The sequence below is a fragment of the Sphaerodactylus townsendi genome, linkage group LG05 (assembly GCF_021028975.2).
Source record: "Sphaerodactylus townsendi isolate TG3544 linkage group LG05, MPM_Stown_v2.3, whole genome shotgun sequence".
In the NCBI taxonomy this organism is placed as follows: domain Eukaryota; kingdom Metazoa; phylum Chordata; class Lepidosauria; order Squamata; family Sphaerodactylidae; genus Sphaerodactylus; species Sphaerodactylus townsendi.
The window spans coordinates 9,930,018-9,955,403 of NC_059429.1; the positions used below are offsets into that span (position 1 = coordinate 9,930,018).

The window sequence follows — 25,386 nt, forward strand, 5'->3', positions numbered from 1 at the left end:
TGCAACTCTTCCAACGGGTGAATCACGACCCTAGGAGGGTTTACTCAGAAGCAAGCCCCATTGCCAGCATCCCAGCTTACTTCCAGGTAAACGATCGCGCTTTAGTTCTTCACATGGAAAATCAGTGGGGTTCAACAGCGCTTAACAGGGTTACCTACACTACTTCCCCAAAACTGGGTCTTAGGTTTAATGCTAATAATCGAGCCCAGCGGCCCAGGCCAGCCTAGATGTGTTGGGGGGACACACTCTGTTTGCGTGTGCCCACAGAGAGGGCTCTGAGTGCCACCTCTGGCACCCGTGCCATAGGTTTGCCATCACTGTCCTATCTGGTGAACTGGATTTGTTTCCCCATTCCTAGGTTCCTCCTTGGCTAGTCTCAGTCGGTCACAAGGTGTCTGTTGTGGGGAGAGGAAGGGAAAAGGCATTTGTATGCTGCCTTGAGTCTCCTTACGGGAGAGAAAGACGGGATACATATCCATATTCCTCTTCTTCTTCTAAACTGGTAAACTGGATTTGTTTCCCCGCTCCTGCACATGAAGCCTGCAGGGTGACCTTGAGCCAGTCCCAGTTCTCTCAGAACTCTCTCAGCCCCACCTACCTCATAATGTGTCTGTTGTGGCGAGAGGAAGGGAAAAGGAGTTTGTAAGCCCCTTTGAAGAGGGAAAGGTGGGGGTATAAACCCAAACTCCTTTTCTTCTTCTATTTAGAATTCTGAAGTTTGTGCTGGGGGACTCTTAGCTAAGAAACTGCATCTCTTTCCCCGGAGACTCTGTAAAATCTCACAATGGGAACCTGGTTACTGATACTGCTTTTTTCATTGCTCTCTCTCTCTCACTACCCCTGATCTAAATAGAGGCTGTTTCGTTCCCAGAACCAAGAGAAATTTCATCCAAGAAGCCTCCCAGCCCTCCAGATGTTGTGGACTACAGTTCCCATCATCCCCTGCCAGCATGATGCTGGCAGGGGATGATGGGAACTGTAGTCCATAACATCTGGAGGGCTGCGAGTTTGACACCTGTGAATAAAGTCTTTTCCCCATATCAAAACCAACCCACAATGCTTCCGTAGGTCAGCTCACTAATCACACCATTTGACTGACTTCCTGCTACAGCCTTGGCGTTGGGTGCCATTTTAGGTTGCTATGGCAACTCACCATGCTCTCTGGATGCCGGGTTTTTAGGGGGCAAGGTTTGCATATGCCTAGGTGTTGACATGGCTGATCCAGGGGATTGGTTGGTTCCCCAGCCCTACGCTGAGGCCGTAAATGGTGTGAATATTTCCTGTTGTTTATAAATGGTGCAGCCCTTGGCTGCCAAGATAGGAGAATAATAATATTCAGCCCAGGAACGGGTTGACTTCAGGCTTGCTCTGTCGAGTGAGACCACGGCCCTGTGGAACCTATCGCAGTTCTGCAGGGCCGGCAAGCCAGAGTTGTTCCGCCGGGCATACGGTTGAGGCAACAACTTTTTCACCCCCTTGGATCTCCCCTTTCTCTGCACTCCACCTTGTATTAAGCTATTTATGGTCTTTTTCAAACCTCCCTGCAGGATGGACTGAGTCCCACCCGAATCCAAGCCTGTCATGACCAGAATTTTCAGTGAACCATAATTGTGTCGCCACATCGATGTAAACCCGTGGTGGTGAACCTTTGGCACTCCAGATGTTATGGACTACAATTCCCATCAGCCCCTGCCAGCATGGCCAATTGGATGGGAATTGGCCATGCTGGCAGGGGCTGATGGGAATTGTAGTCCATAACATCTGGAGTGCCAAAGGTTCGCCACCACTGATGTAAACCATTACAGAGGAGCCGCGTGGCGTAGTGGTTAAGTGCTTGCACTGCCACGCACACGGTCAGGAGTTCGAGCCCCCTGGGGGTCAGATATCCTGGCAGCTGGCTCATGGTCAACTCAGCCATCCATCCATTCCTTGGTCGGTAAATGAGTACCTAACACATAGCTAGGGGGTAAAGAATAGCTGGGGAAAGCAATGGCAAACTACCCCACAAAAACGGCTTGCCTATGAAATCACTGCATGCAGTGGTACCCCAGGGTTTGACACGACTGAAGGGGAAACTTTACCTTATACCATTAGATCCTTTTAGCTATTGTTACTGATTTTATGTTTTATATGATTATCATGTCGTTAACCACCCTGAGCCCAAAAGGGGAGGGGCGGTCTAAAAATCTAATGAAATAAATAACACTCTTCCTCCAACGGTCCGGGCCCTGCGGGACCTTGCTGAGTTCCGCAGGGCCTGTAAGACGGAGTTGTTCCGCCGGGCTTTTGGAGTGTCCAGCCGCTGAAAGTGCCCGCTCTCTCCCTCTCCCTCCTTTTCATCTTATAGGTAGGGTCCACTCCATCTGTAAGACCCACTCTTTTTCTTTCCCCCTCGGGAGGGTCTAAGAGGGACTTTGCGGGCATTGCTGTATCATGTATTAATTTGCTGCATTTTAAATATGTTATTTAGTGATTAATTTATATATTGTTTTTATGCTTATTGTATTTGAATTTTGTGTTGTCCGCCGCCCAGAGCCCTTCGGGGGGTTGGGCGGGATATAAATTTGAAAAATAAAATAAATAAGCAAGCAAGCAAGCAAGCAAGCAAGCAAGCAAGCAAGCAAGCAAGCAAATAAATAAATAAATAAATAAAAATAAACTGTCTGTGGTTCTCCTCCCTAGAGCCCCAGGGGTCATTTAGGATGCCAAAGGGTCATTTAGGATCTTATGAAACTGCTGCTTAAATTTTAAATCTTAAATGTTAAATGTTAAATTTCAAACTGATCAATAGGTTAAGTTTTAGGATGTATGATTGCTGTTTGAATAACAGCCGTGTTGTGAGCCGCCCCGAGCCCTTCGGGGGTGAGGCGGCTTATAAGTCAAATAGTAAATAAAATAAATAAAAGTCAAAATAAATAAAAGTATCGACAGTCAAGTGGTCTGGTGGGGAAGAGACAAGCAGCCGGCCACTCACGGGAAACGGGCACAGTATTTCTTGAGCAAGAACTTGGAGAGGTCCTGCAGGATGGGCTGGCTGTGAAGTTCCACAAACTGCTCTCGGCACACCTGGGAAACGGAATCAAGGTGAAAGGCAGAACCCCAATATCCCAAAAGCCAGCTCAGCAAACAAGCCCCAAGGGAGCAGCAGACTCACCTCCGCTGGGTCTCCCCCAACCCCTGGCAGTATTGACATTCAGGCCCTTTCCCTCCTCTGAGCTCCCCTCTCTTAGAAGGTGTGTCTCAACAGCAGAGTTTAAAGCGGAGTCACTCTGGTTAAGATGAGAAAGCCTATAGCAGTGGTGGCGAACCTTTGGCACTCCAGATATTATGGACTACAACTCCCATCAGCCCCTGCCAGCATGGCCAATCGGCAATAGTCTTCTTGCACTCACTGCAGCCTCCTACCACACTTGGAAAAGAATACTCTCCACGCAAGATGTTCTTTCCATAGGAAGGTTTCACTTTAGCAGTTGCAAGGTTACACAAGTCGATGCTATACAAGACTGTAAGACTATACAGAACTCTTCAGCAAGAACAAAGTTGAACACGCACACTGAACTTAACACTCAACTCAGAATTTAGCATATACAATGCATTGCATCTTATACATTCAAGCAGCAGGATATTTTCCCCCACCCCAGCAACAGCCTCTCATTGGTCTTCGACAATACATAGCACGTTAGTTTCAAAAACAGAAATAACTTATTTATTTATTTATTATTTGGACTTTTATACCACCCCATCCCCGAAGGGGTGTCAGGAGCTACTTCTGGAAGCTCACAGCTTATACAGACTTGCTGATCCTACGTTTTCTCAGAACTAGTGGGTCTATTGGTTGTGGTGGGTTTTCCGGGCTGCGTGGCCGTGGTCTGGCAGATCTTGTTTCTAACGTTTCGCCTGCATCTGTGGCTGGCATCGCATGCAGGCCACAGATGCAGGCGAAATGTTAGGAACAAAATCCACCAGACCACGGCCACACAGCCCGGAAAACCCACAGAAACCAGTTAAATCCGGCTGTGAAAGCCTTTGACAATACATAGCGGGTCTATGTTTCCAGTTCACCCTTTCTAGTTCACCTGTCGAATTTAAGGAAGAGGCGAGAGCAGACGACAAATTCACTCCGCAAGCCAAATCGCTCCCTTCAGCAAGAATGGCCAGGAGTACTCAAGAAGCTCGGCTGGAGCAAAGTGTCAGCTCTCCGGAAGCATCAATCGCTCCTCTAATATGAAATGAATACCTCTAACACGTTGTAGAAAACCCACACAGCTATTATCTGGCTTCAACAAAATCTTCAGAAGCTCGTGGGGGTATTTTCTTAGTTCATCACTTAGTCACGCTAATAAACATCCTCAAATTCGGCTCAAGCTGCGTGCGTCCCCGTGAATCACTCCCTCGCTGCAAAATGTCCTACCGGGGGGAAGCATCGGGTCCGTTCACACTTCACAGTAGTCCCCAGCCTGCTTGCTTCCCAGCAAGGGTGTCCCTGGAGACACCAGGAGAAGATGACCTCTCCTGGAACCCAAAGACCTTTCTCAGTCCCCGGCACCCTTTCCCAGCTGGGATGCCCCTAGGGAAGAGAGGGAACCAAGCCCAGGGCTTGGTACATGCATGGGGTAGAAAATGTTGAGAGAGAAAAATGTTTCTCTCTCACAATACTAGAACCAGGGGGGGGCTACATTGAAAATGCTGGGGGGAAGAATTAGGACTAATAAAAGGAAACACTTCTTCACGCAACGTGAGATTGGTGTTTTGGAGTATGCTGCCACAGGAGGTGGTGATGGCCACTAACCTGGATAGCTTTAAAAGGGGCTTGGACAGATTTATGGAGGAGAAGTCGATCTGTGGCTACCAATCTTGATCCTCCTTGATCTCAGATTGCAAATGCCTTAACAGACCAGGTGATTGGGAGCAACAGCCACAGCAGGCCATTGCTTTCACATCCTGCACGTGAGCTCCCAAAGGCACCTGGTGGGCCACTGCGAGTAGCAGAGAGCTGGACTAGATGGACTCTGGTCCGATCCAGCAGGCTTGTTCTGATGGTCTTACAGTGTTTGCTTGGAACAATGCCCACAATTCTGGCAGTCCTACTCATGAGGAAGGGCGCCAGATTCAAGCAAGGATTCGGATCAGCAAGGGGAAAGAGCAGGAACTGGTATTGAATTTTCATGCCCTTTGTGGTAGTTGCTATGAGCAACCCAGGAAGCCGAGACCTGCATGACGTATGCAAATCAAGCAAGCCGATTTCCTCTGTCCCATTGTGCCTGCTTCGTTTTAGGTTTGCTACCTGTGGAGAGCCTCTCCTCCGACCCTCTCAGGACACTGCCCCCTGCCCCCCCCTTTGGCAGCCCACACTGCCCCGGAGGGTGGTGGAGTCTCCTTCTTTGAAGGTTTTTAAACAGAAGCTGGATAGCCATCTGTCAAGGATACTTTGATTGTATATTCCTGCATGGCAGAGGGTGGGTCTTGTGGTCTCTTCCAACTCTAGGATTCCTCAAGCTGTTTCTGAGATCTTCCCCAAGCATCATTGAACTCTCAAGATGGGCTAGAGCAGGGGTGGCCAACCTATGGTACTCCAGATGTTCATGGACTGCAATTCCCATCAGCCCCTGCCAGCATGGCCAATTGGCAGGGGCTGGTGGGAATTGTAGCCCATGAACATCTGGAGTACCATAGGTTGGCCACCCCTGGGCTAGAGAATGGCCAATTGGCCATGCTGGCAGGGGCTGATGGGTATTGCAGTCCATGAACATCTGGAGTGCCATGAGTTGGCCATCTCTGGGCTAGAGTATGGCCAATTGGCCATGCTGGCAGGGGCTGATGGGAATTGTAGCCCATGAACATTTGGAGTGCCAAAGGTGGCCATCCCTGGGCTAGAGCATGGCTAATTGGCCATGTGGCAGGGGCTGATGGGAATTGTAATCCATTAACATCTGGAGTGCCATAAGTTGGCCATCCCTGGGCTAGAGCATGGCCAATTGGCCATGCTGGCAGGGGCTGATGGGAATTGTAATACATGAACATCTGGAGTGCCAAAGGTGGCCATCCCTGGGCTTGAGCATGGCTAATTGGCCATGTGGCAGGGGCTGATGGGAATTGTAGCCCATGAACATCTGAAGTGCCATAGGTTGGCCACCCCTGGGCTAGAGCACGGCCAATTGGCCCATGCTGGCAGGGGGTGATGGGAATCGTAGTCCATGAACGTCTGGAGGGTCAGAGGAGGTCACCCCTGCTCTTTGTATTGAAAACAAGTCAACCTCCCACCCCAACCCTGAATTCTGGAGTCAACAAACTCTGAACTCTGGAGTCAACTGACTTCAGAATTCTGAATTCTGCTGAATTCCAGAGCCAACAAACAGCACAAGCTGGATTCCGGAGCCAACAAATAGCACAGTTTGTGTCCTTTCAGGTATACAGGGGATGCACATTCCATAAGAGAGAAAGGCCCACACAGAAGCTAACTTTCGGCAGGTTCTGTCTTGGGTTAGCAAACACGTCCGGCGGAGAGGAATCTTACCTGGTTCATGATGTCTACAGTGAGGGCGTGGGTCCAGTAGCAATCATGGACGGAGACGAAGGTCAGCCCCCGCCTAGGAGACACAGAAGCTGCTGCATCAAGCTCTGCAAATACTCAGCATCCCAGGAAAGAAAAACAACCTACCAGAAACATTCTCTTTCCAGCCCTGTGGAGCCCGCCTGCACCCCCAACCTTCAGAGGAGGGGAGAAACCAGGCCGCTATCTACAAGGCAGGAGAGTTCCTAAGAGCGGCAGTGGCGTAGGAGGTTAAGAGCTCGTGTATCTAATCTGGAGGAACCGGGTTTGATTCCCAGCTCTGCCGCCTGAGCTGTGGAGGCTTCTCTGGGGAATTCAGATTAGCCTGTGCACTCCCACACACGCCGGCTGGGTGACCTTGGGCTAGTCACAGCTTCTCGGAGGCTCTCTCAGCCCCACCCACCTCACAGGGTGTTTGTTGTGAGGGGGGAAGGGCAAGGAGATTGTCAGCCCCTTTGAGTTTCCTGCCGGAGAGAAAGGGGGGATATAATTCCAAACTCTTCTTCTTCTTCTTTCTTGGGAGGGAGTTATAGCTCATTACAGGTCACCACTGGACTGGATTGCTTTGTCACTCGCTCCCAACGCTGTCACTGTCTTAGATGGATGATCCAAAGTGGCATTTTATACCTCGGCAGGAATCTTTGGGGTGCTCCTGCTAAGGAAAGACCCCCTCTTCCAGCAACAAGCGTTGAAAGAGGTCTCTGGCACAGGAAACGGCAAAATCTTCAGGGAATCTGACTGCGTCTCCCGAGATGCAAATAAAGATTCCTCCGCTTCGCAAAATTAAAGCGGACATCACCACGCGCCACTCTAGGGAACGGTCCCCGACCTTGTCTTGTTTGCATCTGAATTTTACATAAAACCACAAGCCAGACTTCCTACATTTCAGGTCCTTGGGTGCCTGCTGTTACCATCTCCGTCTTGTGCACGTGCATGTCGACCCGCCGATGGAGGGCCTAACTTGTGCATCTATGGCAGGGGGCTGCAACTACAATTCCCATCAGCCCCTGCCAGCATGGCCAATTGGGATTTGCAGTCCATGAACATCTGGAGAGCCGCAGGTTGCAGACCCCAGATCTATGGACACGGCCTTTGGTTAACTTTGGACGTGCTAACTTTGGACACAGCCACACGGTTGGTTTTCAAGCATTTGTGGGTTGTTGTGGGTTTTCCGGGGGCTGCGTGGTGATTGCCTGGCAGTTCTCACAAAAGGCCACACAGCCTGGGAAGCCCACAATAGAAAAAGTGCAGAGAAGGGCAACGAGGATGATTGAGGGACTGGAGCACCTTCCTTATGAGGAGAGGCTGCAGCGTTTGGGACTCTTCAGTTTGGAGAGGAGACGTCTGAGGGGGGATATGATTGAAGTCTATAAAATTATGCATGGGGTAGAAAATGTTGACAGAGAGACATTTTTCTCTCTTTCTCACAATACTAGAACCAGGGGGCACACATTGAAAATGCTGGGGGGAAGAATTAGGACTAAGAAAAAGAAACACTTCTTCACGCAACAGGTGATTGGTGTTTGGAATATGCTGCCACAGGAGGTGGTGATGGCCACTAACCTGGATAGCTTTAAAAGGGGTTTGGACAGATTTATGGAGGAGAAGTCGATCTATGGCTACCAATCTTGATCCTCCTTGATCTAAGATTGCAAATACCTGAGCAGACCAGGTGCTCAGGAGCAGCAGCAGCAGAAGGCCCTTGCTTTCACATTTTGCATTTGAGCTCCCAAAGGCACCTGGTGGGCCACTGCAAGTAGCAGAGTGCTGGACTAGATGGACTCTGGTCTGATCCAGCTGGCTTGTTCTTATGTTATGTCCAACTCTGGCGCTTCAGATGTTCATGGACTACAATTCCTATCAGCCCTTGTTGGCATGGCCAATTGGCCATGTCAGCAGGGGCTGATGGGAATTGTAGTCCATTAACATCTGAAGCACCAGAGTTGGACACCCCTGGACTAGAAACCTGCTTCATCTTTGGTGCAAAGGGTCTCAGAAAACAGACCGGCCAACACATCCTGTGCGCCTTCAGGGGCTTGCAAACAGCCCCTCATTTTCAAAAGCTGCCTCCAGGCGAGCAAGAGAGACTCTTCACAGATGTCGATTCTGGGCAGCTGAGCCCCTTTCTGAAAATGCAAGCCTGACCCAACGGGCTTCAAACGTCAAGGGACCCCCCGTTCGTAACAGTCTGATTTTCTCTACATTCCCGTGGGCATCAGCCAGCCGCGCCGAAGCGTGGTTTCATCAAGATCTGCTTTAGCAGGTGCACAAGTACGAGCTCCCATGTGAGCATATTAGCTCCCAAAGGCACCTGGTGGGCCACTGCGAGTAGCAGAGAGCTGGACTAGATGGACTCTGGTCTGATCCAGCTGGCTTGTTCTTATGTTCTTAACAACCAGCTGATTCTGGCCATTAATACCTTCAATAATACACTCCAGTTTGTGTGTGCTGCAATGGAGTAAGACGGGCTCCCGTCTGGCATCCGCACCACTGAAAACGGGATGGGTACCATCTCTCCCTCTCTCTGTCTCTCGGCTCGTGGGTGAAAAAAAAAGAAATCCCAGAAGAGACAGACATGGACGGAGGCCTCTGCCTCTCTAACTCCCAAGGGCCGTCATCTGATTTCACTGTCTAATCCCAAGTGTGGGAGCACCATCCAGTGGCTAAAACTTTCCACTCAAAGCGGGAAAGCGGTGCCAGTTCGGCGTCTTGAAGGAACTCTCTCTCCCGCCATCAAACCACGCAAAGGAAATGGGTGAGATAAAGCAAGATGTCAGAGGCTGGAGAAGTGAAATGTCTGAAGAATTCTGACAGCCACAGGAGTGTTGGAAGAAAGGGACTTTACGCTGTTTCCTGCCTCATCCTACAGAGGGTTTTTTTTTTACTAGCGAGCTAGTGGCTAGATAGGGACTTAGGAATTTGCCACCTTTACTCTATCATGCTGACTCTATCCCTTTGATGTAGACTGATACTCTTAGGGACTTCCTCCCTTGCTTCCGCCTTCTTCTCTGAACCTCTCCATCTTACCTTCACCATGCCTAGGGAGAGGATGTGTCTCCTACGCATCCGCCCCCATCCAGCTAGATTAGAATAGATAGTGAACCTATCTCTCCACCTTTCTATCCAGAACGGAGTTCACTAATAAATACTCTTTTCATTAGATTAGAAACTACAAACGACTCTGACTTTCTTTTGTGTCTGAAGTTCTCTCTAGCAAGCTGAGCCACGCGTGTGTGCCCAGGTAAGCGTCCCTGTGTTCAGCCTCTGTGCCGCTCTGCTACTTTTGCAAGGGAAACACACGCACCAGGTGTGGTTCTCCCAACAAGGAGAACTGTGGCTTCTCCCTCGGGGCTGGGAAGAGAAAATGGGGGGGGGGGGGATTTCTTATCCAACTGCACGTTCCACGCGGCACGAAAAAACCGGCACGGCTTGATCTATTTATGCAGTTTTTCAAAACCACAAATGTCCTCCGGGGTGGCCAACCTGTGGCGCTCCAGATGTTCATGGACTACAATTCCCATCAGCCCCTGCCAGCATGGACAATGGGGCTGATGGGGACTGTAGTCTGTGAACATCTGGAGTGCCATAGGTTGGCCACACCCGCTTTAAGAAGAAGAAGAAGGAGAGTTTGGATTTATATCCCCCCTTTCTCTCCTGTAGGAGACTCAAAAGGGGCTGACAATCTCCTTGCCCTTCCCCCCTCACAACAAACACCCTGTGAGGTAGGTGGGGCTGAGAGAGCTCCGAGAAGCTGTGACTAGCCCAAGGTCACCCAGCTGGCATGTGTGGGAGTGCACAGGCTAATCTGAATTCCCCAGATAAGCCTCCACAGCTCAGGCGGCAGAGCTGGGAATCAAACCCGGTTCCTCCACATTAGACACACGAGCTCTTAACCTCCTACGCCACTGCTGCTCATAAATAAAACACTCATTACAAAATAAGCCCAACATTAAAAGATAGGACTGCAAGGTGCGGCCCTCTAAGATTTTGGTATTTGCTAACAGGGAAAACTGGGGGGGAGGGGGGGATCAAAACTGGAAACGTAAATTCTTGATGTTGTAGCAAACAAAAGAAATGTCTGATCACAGGGGCTTAGGAGGAGAAGGTGGTCTGCAGGAATTTCCAGGCAGAAACCAAAGAAATTCTACTCTGTTGCGGCAGTAAGCAGCTGATAATGTTAAGGGGGGAGGCGGGGCGGAGCAGCTCAGGAAATGAACAGTTAATGTAACATAATTAGGGCACACATATGTGGTTTGACATCATAGTACTGAAGTCAGTTTGCTGCCCAACATGCCCAACTTTTGTCAAAAGTGGCACTGAAAACGTGGCTTGCTCGTCAATCGAGCCCAATGTGGCCACAACATGATTGTTACTACCTGTGGATCTAAGAGATTGGCAGAAACACGAACAGCACGCGTAACGACATAGTTTTAAAGCACTGATTTAAGAAATGTTTCACACATCGCTGCAAAACAAAACCATTATTTCAAGAGGGCCCCCCCGTCAATACCAAAAGTTGGGAGGCCAGGAAAAGAGAGGAGAAGGGGGGAAATCTCCACACGTCGATCTAAGGGGGCAGCCTCCCGCCGTCTTCTTTGTTCTCCTAAAATTCTAGCTTCTAATCACGCTTGAAGCAGCTTTTCGTAAACAACTGACACAGAGAGCTGTATCCTGCCACTATGCTCAGACAACATAAGCACGTTCATCTTTGAGAGACAGCATGGTGTAGTGGTTAAAAGCAGGTCAACTCCAACGGGGAGAACAAGGCTTGATCCCCTGCTCCTGCATGAGCAGCGGGCTCTCACAAACATACACAACTGAGGCACAAACTAACAGGCAGTGGCATGCCGGGCCTAAATGAACAGCAGTGGCGAAGTGGTTAAGAGCAGGTGTACCCGAATCTGGAGAAACTGGGTTTGATTCCCCGCTCTGCCGCCTGAGCTGTGGAGGCTTATCTGGGGAATTCAGATTAGCCTGTGCAATCAAAACACATATCAGCTGGGTAACCTTGGGCTAGTCAACAGTTCTTTGGAGCTCTTTCAGCCCCACCTGCCTCACAAAATGTCTGTTGTGACGAGAGTAAGGGAAAGGAGTTTGTAAGCCCCTTTGAGTCTCCTTACAGGAGAGAAAGGGGGGATATAAATCCAAACTACTCCTCCTACTCCTACTCCTTCCCCCCCCCTCCTCCTCCTCCTTATTCTTCTTTTGGGTTAGGATGCAAGGTGTGCCATGAAGTTTCCAAGGGCATTCATTGACAGCCGCAAGAGAATCTAAAGTTCCTGGGGGCCAATAAGAGGGCTGGAGGAGGCGGAAGATGAAGGGGCATCGTGAGTCATCTATCCTCCCACAGTGCTACTGTCACTCCAAGAGTTGATTTATATCCCCCCTTTCTCTCCTGTAACTCCTTTCCCTTCCCGCCCACAACAAACACCCTGTGAGGTAGGTGGGGCTGAGAGCTCAGAAGGACTGTGACTAGCCCAAGGTCACCCAGCTGGCGTGTGTGGGAGTGCACAGGCTAACCTGAATTCCCGAGATAAGCCTCCACAGCTCAAGCAGCACAGCGGGGAATCAAACCCAGCTCCTCCAGATTAGAATGCACCTGCTCTTAACCACTACGCCACTGCTGCTCCACAGAAACCTTTAGAAGTCACAAGTGTTTCACGCAGAAGCAGAGTCACTTTTCTGCCAGTGAATGTCTGTCCTCTGCTCTTTTGGTTTCCAAAGCTGTTCTGTTTCCGGCTGACCGCAGGGTTCTGGTGGCGCACCTTGCCTTGAAGCCTAACGAAAGCCCAGCTGGAGCAGTGCTTGGACAAGAAAATATTGTTTTGGGGCATGCAGCCAACCTGTCCTTCCAGCAGCCCAGTGACCCCAAGGACAACACCTTGGAGGCAGATTCCATGCCCAGAGACCTGAGAAGGAACAGGAAGCTGCCCAGCGCCCCGCCTAGTTTAAGATTAAATCATCCAATCGGCAGCACTTCCCAACAGACTCAGAGCCTATCCAGAGAGAGTCCTGGAAGGAACAAAGGCAGGGGTGGCAGGAGAGGCGTATGTAAAAGGGAGCGTGGGAAGAGAAAGAAAGAAGGAAAAGAAACTCTATTGTCGAAGGCTTTCACGGCCGGAATCACTGGGGTGTTGTGCGGTTTCCGGGCTGTATAGCCGTGTTCTAGTAGCATTGCTACCCCGCTCCTGCCCGAGTGGCGGGCTCTCGCAGACATACGCAACTGAGGCACAAACTAACAGCATTGCTTCTAGAATGCTACTAAAATGCTACTAGAACACGGCCATGCAGCCCGGAAACCACACAACACCCCAGGAAAAGAAAAGCTCGTGGGGAAGGAAAGCCCTGGCAGAAGGAGCGATGGGATTATAACCAGCGGTGGGATCCAAAACTTTTAGTCACAGGTTCCCGTGGTGGTGGGATTCAAACTGTGGCGTAGCGCCAATGGGGCTGGGCGGGGCACGACAGGGGCGTGGCCGGGCATTCCGGGGGCGGGGCATTAATAATTTCTCTGTTACTGTAAAAAACTCTTACTATTAAAAAAAAAGTTCCTAATTTCCAGCTGGTATCTTTCTGTCCATCATTTAAACTCATTATAGCAAGTCCTATCGTCTACTGCCAACAGAAACAACGACTTCTCCTCTGATTGACTGCCTGTCAAATACTTCATACTTTCAAATACTTCATTTTGTTTCTAGAAATCAAAAGAAGGAGACTTTCCTCAAACAAGGAACTTTACCCTATTTCTAAAACATGTTTTTAAAACAGCCCAACAGGGAGAATTATCCCCCATTTTCTACCTTCACTAACCAGTCACATAGGAAACAACAGGACTTTGTGATTTTTGGACCTAATGGAATTTCTAACGGGAAAGCAGACCTAATTAGTAACCCCCTCTCGGCACACACAAATAACTAGTGACCCACTCTCGGGAACTGGTGAGAACCTGCTGGATCCCACCTCTGGTTATAACAGTAAGTCGGGTGAGAAGGGCAGGGGAAAAGGAGAAATTCTAGGTGCGACTGTTGTGTTTGTGAAAGGGAGGGGAGAAAGAAGAGGGGAAAGCAGATAAAGGGAAATGGGAAATGGGTGGGATACGCGAGTACCACTATCCCCGTTCAGCTCGTTCTTCACGTACTTCTTAAATTTGGTCCAGCACAGAACTGCAGTGCGGTATGTGAACTGTGCAGGTAATGGTTGGGGCTGGCGGGGGGTGGGGGTTAAAAATAATCAGCAAAGTTTTGTTGTCTCTCCTACAGCCCGATGATATTTAACAGTAAAGTTAGTGGCTTCCGTGCCAAAGTCCAAGCCAGGGAATCCAAAGCAGAGGAAGAGAAGAAGGAACAGAACGGAAGCGGGGACTATCAAGGGCTACTTCCACACCATCCGCTAGAATTAAAGACCTGCCTTGTAGTAAATTTCAAAAGACTCGGAAGGACTTGCACAATATATTTGGAAAACAAGAACCACGAACAACTGACTGAGTATGAAAACTGTGCAAGAATGACATAGAGAGAAAAGTTATAAAATAAGAATTATTGCAGAAGAACAATCATACCGATCCTGAAGTTCTACCTTAGTAACTCGGGAAACAGATTGGAGATTCTTTTGTTAAGCTGGGGAAGTCCCCCTCAAAATATATGTAAATTAGTCCTTTTTTTTCTCTGTTCCTTTCTTTTTCTTTTCTTTCATATAAATATATTTTTTCCTTTCTCTCATATATTTTAAATTAAATTTAAATTAAATTTAAATTTCTGGGCGTTATGATTAAAGAGGACTTGACCAGGGGCATACAGACTGCCGCGGTGGTTAAGAAAGCCCAGCAAAGACTGTACTTTCTGAGACTTTTAAGGAAGCAAATAACCAGGATGGAAAAACTCCTGGTATCCTCTTACCATCATGCTATAGAGAGGGTCTCTAACCTACTGCATTCTGTGCGGGTTTCTAAAGTTGCACAGTGGGTCGGCGGGAAGGCGCTCCAAAGGGGGATCACTACTGCACAGAGGATTATCGGCTGCCCTCTTCCCTCCTTGGAAGAAATCTATCATTCCCGAAGCCTAAAGAAAGCCCAAAATATTCTGAGGGACCCGTCTCATCCAGCACACTCTCTTTTTAAACTGTTACCATCTGGCAGACGATACAGGGCCCTCAGAACTAGGACAAAGAGGCTCAGAGACAGCTTCTACTCTAGAGCTGTGGCTATGCTAAACTCCGCTGCTTCATATTGATGTGTTTGGGGCTGTGTAGGGATGGGTGGAGGAAGGGGAAAGTGAGGATGGGGTATGAGTCTGAAATTGTGGGCATCGAGGAATGCTGCTGTAAATTTCGTTGTGCGTGCACAATGACAATAAAATGCTTATGCTTATGCTTATGCTTATATTTTTCCATTCATATATTCCTTTTTCCTTTCTCTTATATATTTTCCTTTTTCCTTTCTTCCATATATTTCTTTTCTCTCATACCGGTATATATGTATATATGTGTGTATATGTGTGTGTGTACATATATATGTATACAGAGGTGGGATCCAGCAGGTTCTCACAGGTTCCCGAGAGTAGGTTACTAATTATTTGTGTGTGCCAAGAGGAGGTTGCTAATTGGTGATTTTGCCACGTGATTTTTGCCTTAGTTACGCCCCTCCTCTCAGCAGTAGCGCGCAGAACTTGAAGCAGTCTAGCAGGAGGTGCACCGGCGTGCGTGGCAGCCTGCGCCTGCGTGCATTCGTTTCCCGCCCAAGGACCAGCGCAGTGGCTGCGTCCTTGCCACAGCCCCGCCCAGGAATGCCCCACCCCCGGAATACTCGGCCACGCCCCCGTGATGCCCCACCCAGCCCCACTGGCACTACGCCACTGTTTGAATCCTACCACCATGGGAACCTGTTACTAAAATTTTTGGATCCCACCACTGTATAATGTATATATATGTATGTATATAATTTTTAACTGATTTTTCTGTGTCAACATTCTTAGCTTTTCCCTCTTTTATTCCTTCCCTCTTCTTTCTTCCTTGACTCTTCTCTTTCAAATGGAGGTCAATAATAGATTGCTAATGTGTAGTTTATGTGTTACTTATTATACTGTGAAACTAATAAAAATACTTTTTTTAAAAAGGCTGCAGAGAGTTGGTGGGGGGGGGGGAGTAAGGGAGGAGAGATGAAGCTTCCCAAGACGCCCTGCCCCCACACAGAGCTTCTAGAATCCTGAAGGGGGGAGGTGTTGAGAAATTGAGAAAAATTTCCGTACCCCCCCTTCCCGCCCCCGCTCTTGATGTCATGATTCGTGACAGGTCCCCAGCTCACACGCCTCTCTGCGCCGTTTCCGTACCTGTGGCAATGCAGAGCCGTCAACATCATGTGCGTGGAGTCCAAGGAATGGATGAAGCATGGGAAGGCGTTTTTCTGCTTCACTGTGTCGGGTTTCCTGAGGGCAAACAACGGGGAGGTACACAAAGAGACTCCGCTGAGAGCGAGCAAGAACCGACAGACGTCAGGCTTCGGCTTGGACGTCCCGGGTTCAAAACCCCACCACCAGCCGCTTAACGAGATGCTGTTTACGGACATCGCGGTTCCAGTTCTAAGGTCTCCCGAGCCCCCTTAGCACTTTGTGGCTCACTCTATTCTGTGACATCAGAGGAGAGAAGCCAATGACAATCAGAGGCAGGACTCTGCACAGGACCGTACCAAAAAATAGCCTCTTATTAAGATGCGGAGAGATGCTACTGCCATAATACCCAAATCTCTGCGCGGAAAGGAACGAATCCAAAGACTTGTGGCTCCTGAGAGGACACAGTTCACAGCCAACAACTGCCCTGAGGCAGAAGTGTCGAAGTGGTTAAGAGCAGGTTTAGAATGTTTGATGGTTTTAGGATTAATTTCATTGTATTGTATGGGATTTTATTGCGGCTTTATTTGTAACCTGCCCTCAGACAGTTGTAAAGGGTGGAGAAAGTAGTAGTAGTAGTAGTAGTAGTAGTAGTAGTAGTAGTAATCAACTGCAACTTGATGGTACCAAGACAGTTCAATGGGGTTTGTACCCTTTCAGGCCACTGATATGCTATAAATTCCTTTCTCTGCTAACCGTGGTGGCGGGGAGGGGAGTTCATCAAGATCTCTGTGTGCTAGTAGCTTTCTTTCATTCGTTCGTTCATTCGTTCGTTCGTTCTTTCTATTGGATTTCATAGACCGCCTCATCCCCAAAGGGCTCTAGGCGGTTCACAGTACAGTAAGGACCAATAAATTACTTAAAAACATCTAAAAACATTTAATTTGCAGACTAATGTTTGGGAGGCTGGTTCGAAAGGAACGAACAGGACAAAACCAGCCAACGTTTCAAAACATTCCCAAGGGAAAGGATGAAAACAATCAAGCCAGCCCCCAAATACTCTGTTCAAAATGACGTTCTCCAAAAGAAAGCTTGTACACGATCCACTTTAAAATCGCAGCTTAAGCTGGTTATTTTCCCAGGGGTGGGGGTGGGGGGCGGATGTTGGTGGGGCCACCACAAAAAGGCCCCTATTTCAGGCAGTTGTGCAAGAAGACGCCTGCAGAATTTAGAGTAACACCCCCACAGAAAGGTCCCGAGGATCACAAGGGAGGAAGAATAGGTCCCTTGCTCCGCCCACCCCTCCGGTCCCTGCCAGACTGATACTCACTGGCTGACATCGTGGCGTGAATTCAGGTTGACTGACTGAATGTTGCTATTCACCTGTTTGGGAGGAAGGAGAGAGAGAAACAGAGGGTGAGCGGACGAGTCGAAGTAACAGGGCCAGGGCTAAGAATTGCACCAGTGTCCACAGCACTAACTGCAGTGGCGAAGCTACAAGGGGACGGGGGGTGCGCTGTGCACGCGCCTGGGGCACAGAAAATCGCCTCAGGCCCCTGCTCCTCCCCCCCCCGCGACCCCTTCTTCCCCCCTTCCTACACTTACCTTAGTTCCTTTTCTTTTCGAGAACTTTTTCAGGCTGAAAGAAGCCGGTTCACGGTAAAAAGGGCCTGAGGAACTACAGTTCCCAGGAGACCTTGGGGCTCACAAGGTCTCCTGGGCAGTATAGTTCCCATCAGGCCGTTTTTACTGAGAACAGGCCTTTTGCAGCCTGAAAAAGTTCTCAAAAAGAAAAGGAACTAAGGTAAGTGTGGGAGGGGGGGCCACGGGAGGGGGCGCCACAATGGGGGGAGGGGCGGAAAATATAGAATGTGCACAGGGTGCAGTTTGGCCCAGCTACGCCTCTGACTAAATGCGAAGCCAAGGAGGCAGAGCAAAAGGAGGAGACAGTGCGTGATCTTTGCCATAAACAGCTCCCCTGCTGCCGCTGCCGCCCGGGAATTCCCCCAGGAACTGCAAACAAGCTCCTGGAGCACAAACTCCTGGCGGCCGGAGAGTCCAGCCAGACTTGCCTCTTCAAGCCCAACCACCCAGGCCTCCTCTCTTGCCTCCTTCAAGCCCAAACACCCAGGACACCCAGGAGCAGCAGTGGCGTAGGAGGTTAAGAGCTCGTGTATCTAATCTGGAGGAACCGGGTTTGATTCCCCGCTCTGCCGCCTGAGCTGTGGAGGCTTATCTGGGGAATTCAGATTAGCCTGTGCACTCCCACACACGCCAAAGTTGCCTTTGGGCTAGTCATTAGCTCTTGAAAGCTCTCTCAGTTCACCTATTTCATTGGGTGTTTGTTGTGAGGGGGAAGGGCAAGGAGATTGTAAGCCCCTTTGAGTCTCCTGCAGGAGAGAAAGGGGGGATATAAATCCAAAGTCCTCCTCCTCCTCCTCCCTCTCTCTCTCTCTCTCTCGTTGACATTTTGGTGTACATGAGAACACACACTGGGATCTAACTCCGATCCGGAAGCGTCTATGGCAACATCCCCACTGGCGATTAACCCTGTGATACTGACTTGATTTATCCAGGGTTCATCGAGATCTCCCCTCAGCCGAACCGCCGAACACAGATTCATCCCGGTTCTGGCGTCCCCCCCCACCCCATCTCGTGTTTTTCCCAAACTTTTCTTTCCTGTAAGGAGACTCAAGGCAACCCCTCTCCCTTCCTCTCCTCACAACAGATATCTTGTGGGGCAGGTGGGGCTGAGAGAGTTCTGAGAGAACTGTGACTGGCCCAAGATCACCCAGCTGGAATGTAGGAGTGGGGAAACAAATCCAGTTCACCAGATAAGAGTCTGCAGCTCACAGGGGGAGCGGGGAATCAAACCTGGTTCTCTAGATTAGAGTCCACCTGCTCTTAACCACTACACCATGCCGGCTCTCTTTAGCTATCTGGCACCGTGCAACAAAGTGTGTTGCCTTTTTTGGAAAAAATTTCTCTTCCTCCCAATCTTTTGGTTCTTCGCTTATTCACATGTGCTCTGACCACCACCCATTTACCAGTCACAGGTAAAGTTCTGCCTCGGATGTCATAGAAGAAGAAGAGTTTGGATTTATATCCCCCTCTCTCCTGTAAGGAGACTCAAAGGGGCTTACAATCTCCTTGCCCTTCCCCCCTCACAACAAACACCCTGTGAGGTGGGTGGGGCTGAGAGAGCTCTGAGAAGCTGTGACTAGCCCAAGGTCATCCAGCTGGCGTGTGTGGGAGTGCACAGGCTAATCTGAATTCCCCAGATAAGCCTCCACAGCTCAAGTGGTGGAGCGGGGAATCAAACCCGGTTCCTCCAGATTAGAATGCACCTGGCTTAACCTACTACGCCACTCCTGCGGCAAACCCTAGACCGAAGGCTTGGGCTTTATTAATTTTTGAAGTGAATACCCTGTCTTACCTTGGGTTTAAAAACAACAACAACAACAACAACAACCCTAAACATGATAATATTTGCTCTCAGGAAAAGAACAAATGTTTCCCCAGGGGCATTTCGGTTTGCAACACCTTCTCTCCCCGGGGACATCTGTAACCATGGCAACCGGATCATCGCTCCCAGCAAGCATCACCTTGATTTCCCCTCTGCTGACTCACTCCTTCCACCTGCTGACTCATGCCGTCGCCACTGCAAAATGCTGACTCACTGCCAATCGTCTTCAATCACGTTCTGTGCTCTGGAGATGGAGCGCTCACAGGCATGGTCTTCCTGCCTCCCCCCCCCCCCCACACACAAAAGCCATGCCCGTCTCTGCCATCCCTCTCCTGGCTGCAAACCAAACTGCAGCCCAAAGCAGCCCAATTACAGATGTTGAAACGCGTTTTGCATCTGGCTAGATAGAGACGGAAGCCGCAGGATGGCAGGCCAATTAAAGTTTCTGGGCACAGCGAGAACCAAGGACCTGTTTGCACGAGTCACACCTATCTCTCTAGGGGTGCTCTGGTCACAATAAAGCAGTGGTGCGACCGCACTTGGAGTACTGTGTTCAGTTCTGGTCGCCACATCTCAAAAAGGATATCGAAGAGATAGAAAAAGTGCAGAGAAGGGCAACGAGGATGATTGAGGGACCGGAGCACCTTCCCTATGAGGAGAGGCTGCAGCGTTTGGGGCTCTTTAGGTTGGAGAGGAGACTGCTGAGGGGGGATATGATTGAAGTCTATAAAATTATGCATGGGGTAGAAAATGTTGACAGAGAGAAAATTTTCTCTCTTTCTCACAATACTAGAACCAGGGGGCATACATTGAAAACAATTAAAAGGAATTAGGATTCAACTAAGGAAACACTTCTCTCACGCAACGCGGAGATTGGTGGCTTGAATATGCTGCCACAGGAGGTGGTGATGGCCACTAACCTGGATAGCTTTAAAAGGGGCTTGGACAGATTTATGGAGGAGAAGTCGATCTCTGGCTACCCATCTTGATCCTCTTTGATCTGAGATTGCAAATGCCTTAACAGACCAGGTGTTCGGGAGCAGCAGCAGCAGCAGAAGGCCATTGCTTTCACCTCCTGCAGGTGAGCTCCCAAAGGCACCTGGTGGGCCACTGCGAGTAGCAGAGAGCTGGACTAGATGGACTCTGGTCTGATCCAGCAGGCTTGTTCTTATGTTCTTAATCACACCTTCACAGAACTGGCTTCCCAAATCCAGGGAAAAATAATTAACAAAAACCAAAGAACCTAAGTATTCCACATAAACCTGGACAGAAACTCAAAGAGACGCAAAGCACTCCAATACTGCCTGCAAGCACTATGTTGAATATCACTAGTGCCCCTAATTACTAAACTATAGCCCTCAAGTGTACATTAAAGGTATATAAAGTGAAACATAACAACAAGAGGTTCAAACAAGCAAACATACAAAGATAGAAATCAATGTAGATCGGTCTGTAAAAGGGAAAAGCAGTCATGTAAATTCCCAACAGTCACTGCGAGTCTGTCTGTAACGGTATGTCTTTAGCCGTGTCCCTTTAAGAGTCAACAATGAGTGGCTACGTATTTGTTTCCAGAGCAAGCCAACCTACACAACAATGACCAATATGTATGCTTGGTATACAACCTTCAGTAGCTGAAGAAGAAAATCCCTTGTAAGACGGGACCCCTTTAGAGAACAGGTGTCAAACTCGCGGTCCTCCAGATGTTATGGACTACAGTTCCCATCATCCCCTGCCAGCAAGATGCCAGCAAGATGCTGGCAGCGGATGATGGGAGCTGTAGTCCATAACATCTGGAGGGCCGCGAGTTTGACACCTGTGCTTTAGAGGGAAGTGCTTCAAAATCGGGTCTGGAAACAAATGCATAACAACTGGTTGTGGTGGGTTTTCCGGGCTGTGTGGCCGTGGTCTGGTGGATCTTGTTCCTAACGTTTCGGCTGGCATTTTCAGAGGTTACCACAGAGAATAATACGTTTCACACTGTGTCTCACTAGTGGCAAACGTTAGGGATAAGACCTACCAGACCACGGCCACACAGCCTGGAAAACCCACCAGAACCAGTTGAGTCCGGCTGTGAAAGCCTTCGACAATACAAATACATAGCAACTCATTATTGTGGGATCCAATGCAGTTCCGCAGGGCAAGTAAGATAGCGCTGTTGAACCAAGCATATGTTTGAAAGACAGCTACGGTTACCATCTCTGGCCTCCCCTGCCCCACACTCCTCTACCCCCCCCCCCCCCCACTATCAGGTGGTAATTTCTTTTTTTCCATCCTCCCCCCTCTTTCCGAGCTCATTAAAAATGGGATGTTTTTGCCACCTTCGCTGTTTGGGAAAACTAGATTTTAAACTGAATTTATTGTTTTTTAGCTGATTGTATTACACGTTGTTTTTAGGAATGGCCGTAAACCATCCCGAGCCCAAAAGGAGAGGGCCAATACAAAAATTTAATAAGATACGTAAATAATAAATAAAAGAGGCAGGGATTGCACCTAGATGATTGGGATGAATTCCTAGCTCAATGTAGTTGTCACAAAATATATTGCCGGTGATTGTATCCACCCCGTTTCCCCGAATATAAGACATCCCCTGAAAATAAGACGTAGTAGAGGTTTTGCTGAAGTGCGAAATATAAGGCATCCCCCGAAAGTAAGACGTAGCAAAGTTTTTGTTTGGAAGCATGCCCGACTAACAGAACACAGAAAAATAAGACATCCCCTGAAAATAAGACATAGCGCATCTTTGGGAGCAAAAATTAATAGAAGACACTGTCTTATTTTCGGGGAAACACGGTAGTTGATTGAGATGCGTTCCTACCTCAATGCAATCGCTACACGATATATGTAACCAACCTGCTATATGTTACCACTGCTGTAATGGGACATTCTTTCCCTGATCTCTTCTTTATGGCTTCACATGCTACGTAGATAACTAGGCTTACCCCTGACACTTCTACTCCCATGGGAAACGGGATGTTTCCGTTCTCCTGTGGGGACAGGAGGCCAGGTGGCTTTATCTCTATAGGACTGGTGCCGCCAACAATTATAAAACGCAGTAATTAAAATACGAAACTCCAAAAGCTGAAAAATGAGTTCTGCAGAAGAAGAAGAAGAAGAAGAAGAAGAAGAAGAAGAAGAAGAAGAAGAAGAAGAAGAAGAAGAAGAAGAAGAAGAAGAGGAGGAGGAGGAGGAGGAGTTTGGATTTATATCCCCCCTTTCTCTCCTCATAAGAATGAGCCAGCTGGATCAGACCAGAGTCCATCTAGTCCAGCACTCTGCTACTCGCAGTGGCCCACCAGGTGCCTTTGGGAGCTCACATGCAAAATGTGAACGCAATGGCCTTCTGCTAAGCAAGTACTCCTGAGTACCTGGTCTGTTTCCAGGCATTTGCAATCTCAGATCAAGGAGGATCAAGATTGGTAGCCACAGATCGACTCCCATAAATCTGTCCAAGCCCTTTAAAGCTTGCTATCCAGGTTAGTGGCCAGGTTAGGTGGACTTCTGTTCTAGTCCATCTTGGCTTCAAAGGTGCATTCACTGGGTCAGGTTTTCACCAATCTGTTCTGAGACGGTTCTCGTAGCTCATGTAAAACTTACCCAGTTCTGTCTGTTACATGCCTAAGGGCACTTCTGGAAGAAGAAGAAGAAGAAGAAGAAGAAGAAGAGGAGGAGGAGGAGGAGGAAGAAGAGTTTGGACTCATATCCCCCCTTCTCCCTGCTGCAGGGGAGACTCAAAGGGGCTGGGATAATCGCTTGCCCTTCCCTCGCTCACAACAAACACCCTGTGAGGTGGGTGGGGCTGAGAGAGCCCGCAGGAAGCTGTGACTAGCCCAAGGTCACCCAGCTGGCGTGTGTGGGAGTGCACAGGCTAATCTGAATTCCCCAGAGAAGCCTCCACAGCTCAGGCGGCAGAGCTGGGAATCAAACCCGGTTCCTCCAGATTAGATACACGAGCTCTTAACCTCCTACGCCACTGCTGCTCTCCTTACAAGAAAAGTCAACTTGATGACTGCATCAACAGTAAAGGAAGGCAGCTTTTCAAATTGCCCTCTGCTGCCTCTTGCGGAGCAGTGCTTGGCTGCAACCAGACACAACGTCGGGAGTCGGCTGAAGAAGTCGAGCCCCCAGTGTGTACTGACTCACCTCTCAATGCTCCAGAACAAGAGGGGGGAAAGTTAGATGCCCCCCTGGGGCTGGCTCTGTGCCCGCACAACTCCCTAGAAATCCTTCCTTACTGCCTAAAAGGTCTTCGAAATCCCAGCCTGCAGGCCGAGTTCCAAGCCCTTCCGAAGGACCAGGAGAGACCGCAAATCGGCAACCGCGCACCGCAAAAGCAGGAAGAAGCGAGGCTTCCAGAAGGATGCTGGCGGCGCTTCCTAGCCTAGCCTGGCCCTTCAACCTTTTTCTTCTAGAAAAATCCTGCCTCCTAGTGGAGGGACAGGAAAGCACCCCATGGACCAGAGGGAGAACAGCAAGTAGAGAGAACAGGCCAAACGGACAGATCTGCGACTGGCTGAAGGCATTTGATAATAAGTCAGGACGTCGGCCGAGAGAGCTTCATCTTTAGACACAGATTCGAAGGACAAGCAGACCGAGGCCTCGGTTCCGATGCTCAGCGACTCCCCATCGAGGAGCTCTATAGAGTTTCTCCCCAGCCTCCGCCCCAGTCTGCAATTAAGGCTTAACTGCTGCAGCAAAGAAGGGCCTTTTAACCCCCAGAAAGTCAGCAAACAACAGCAGGGTGGTCCTCTCTGCCTGTAAGAACGTCTTGCCATTTACTGGTCCTTAAATTAAAAAAACAACGGAGTACATTTGCAAGCACCTCTCCTGGCTTAAACGTCACTCCATCTGCCCCCAAGGAAACGTCACTCCATCTGCACCAGCTAACTGTCCGTGAGTCGTCAATCATCAGGCGGCAAAGACCGGAAATTGGGCTACCAGAAGTTCCCGGGACAATGCGAGTGACCCCCGCCCCCGATGTGGAATCCTCTAAATCTCACAAAGATATGAAACTGCCTTACGCTTGGGCGCAAAACCAGTCCAACTCAGCCGCCCTCAGACACAGAAACATCTTTGGTGACTCTGGAGACCTTTTTATCCAGAAACCTGGATAAAAACCTGGACTTTATACATTCATAGCCAGAGGTGGGATCCAGCAGGTTCTCACAGGTTCCCGAGAGTAGGTTACTACCATTTGCAGCGCGTCGAGATAAGTTACCTATTGGCGATTTTGCCACGTGATTTTTGCCTTAGTTACGCCCCTCCTCCCAGCAGTAGCGCGCAGAACTTGAAGCAGTCTAGCAGGAGGTGCACCGGCGTGCGTGGCAGCCTGCACCTGCGTGCATTCGTTTTCCGACCAAGGACCGGCGCAGCGGCTGCGTCCTTGCCACAGCCCCGCCCAGGAATGCCCGGCCACGCCCCCGTCGTGCCCCTCCCAGCCCCATTGGCGCTACGCCACAGTTTGAATCCCACCACCATGGGAACCTGTTACTAAAATTTTTGAATCCCACCACTGTTCATAGCCTTGTGTTCAAAGCCACGCATAAACACCCTAACACCCAAGAACAAAGGCCAGGATACTTCTATTTAGATGCCCTCCCCTATTGACCTTGCTATCTTCATTGTTACTCACATGCTAATGGGTGGATCCCACTCAACACATGTAAATCTAGCTTGCTAATTGCACCCTTTACTTGTTAACAGATAATGATTCTTTTCCCCACCCTGGACACTCCAACAGGTATATATACTCCACTTGCTTTCCTACTATCACAGGGGTCTGCAACCTGCGGGTCTCCAGATGTTCATGGACTACAATTCCCATCAGCCCCTGCCAATTGGCCATGGTGGCAGGGGTTGATGCCAATTGGCCATGGTTGCGAATTGGCCATGGATGCCAATTGGCCAAGGTGCCAATTGGCCATGGTGGCAGGGGTGGATGGGAATTGTAGTCCATCAACATCTGGAGAGCCGCAGGTTGCAGACCCCTGTACTATCAGATCCTCTGAAGATGCCAGCCACAGATGCAGGCGAAACGTCAAGAGAGAATGCTG

At 49.3% G+C, this 25,386-nt stretch overlaps 1 protein-coding gene across 1 annotated transcript in view; it reads right to left on the reverse strand.

Annotated features, from left to right (window-relative positions):
* POLRMT (RNA polymerase mitochondrial) overlaps positions 1-25,386 on the reverse strand; it is a 66,555-nt gene that overhangs the window by 5,677 nt on the left and 35,492 nt on the right. Inside the window, exons 16-19 of the mRNA XM_048498272.1 lie at positions 17,201-17,253; positions 15,874-15,969; positions 6,515-6,587; positions 2,975-3,066 (exon numbers count right to left, since the gene is read on the reverse strand). Of these exons, the coding sequence (XP_048354229.1) occupies positions 2,975-3,066; positions 6,515-6,587; positions 15,874-15,969; positions 17,201-17,253 (314 nt within the window). The remainder of the gene's footprint in view (positions 1-2,974; positions 3,067-6,514; positions 6,588-15,873; positions 15,970-17,200; positions 17,254-25,386) is intronic.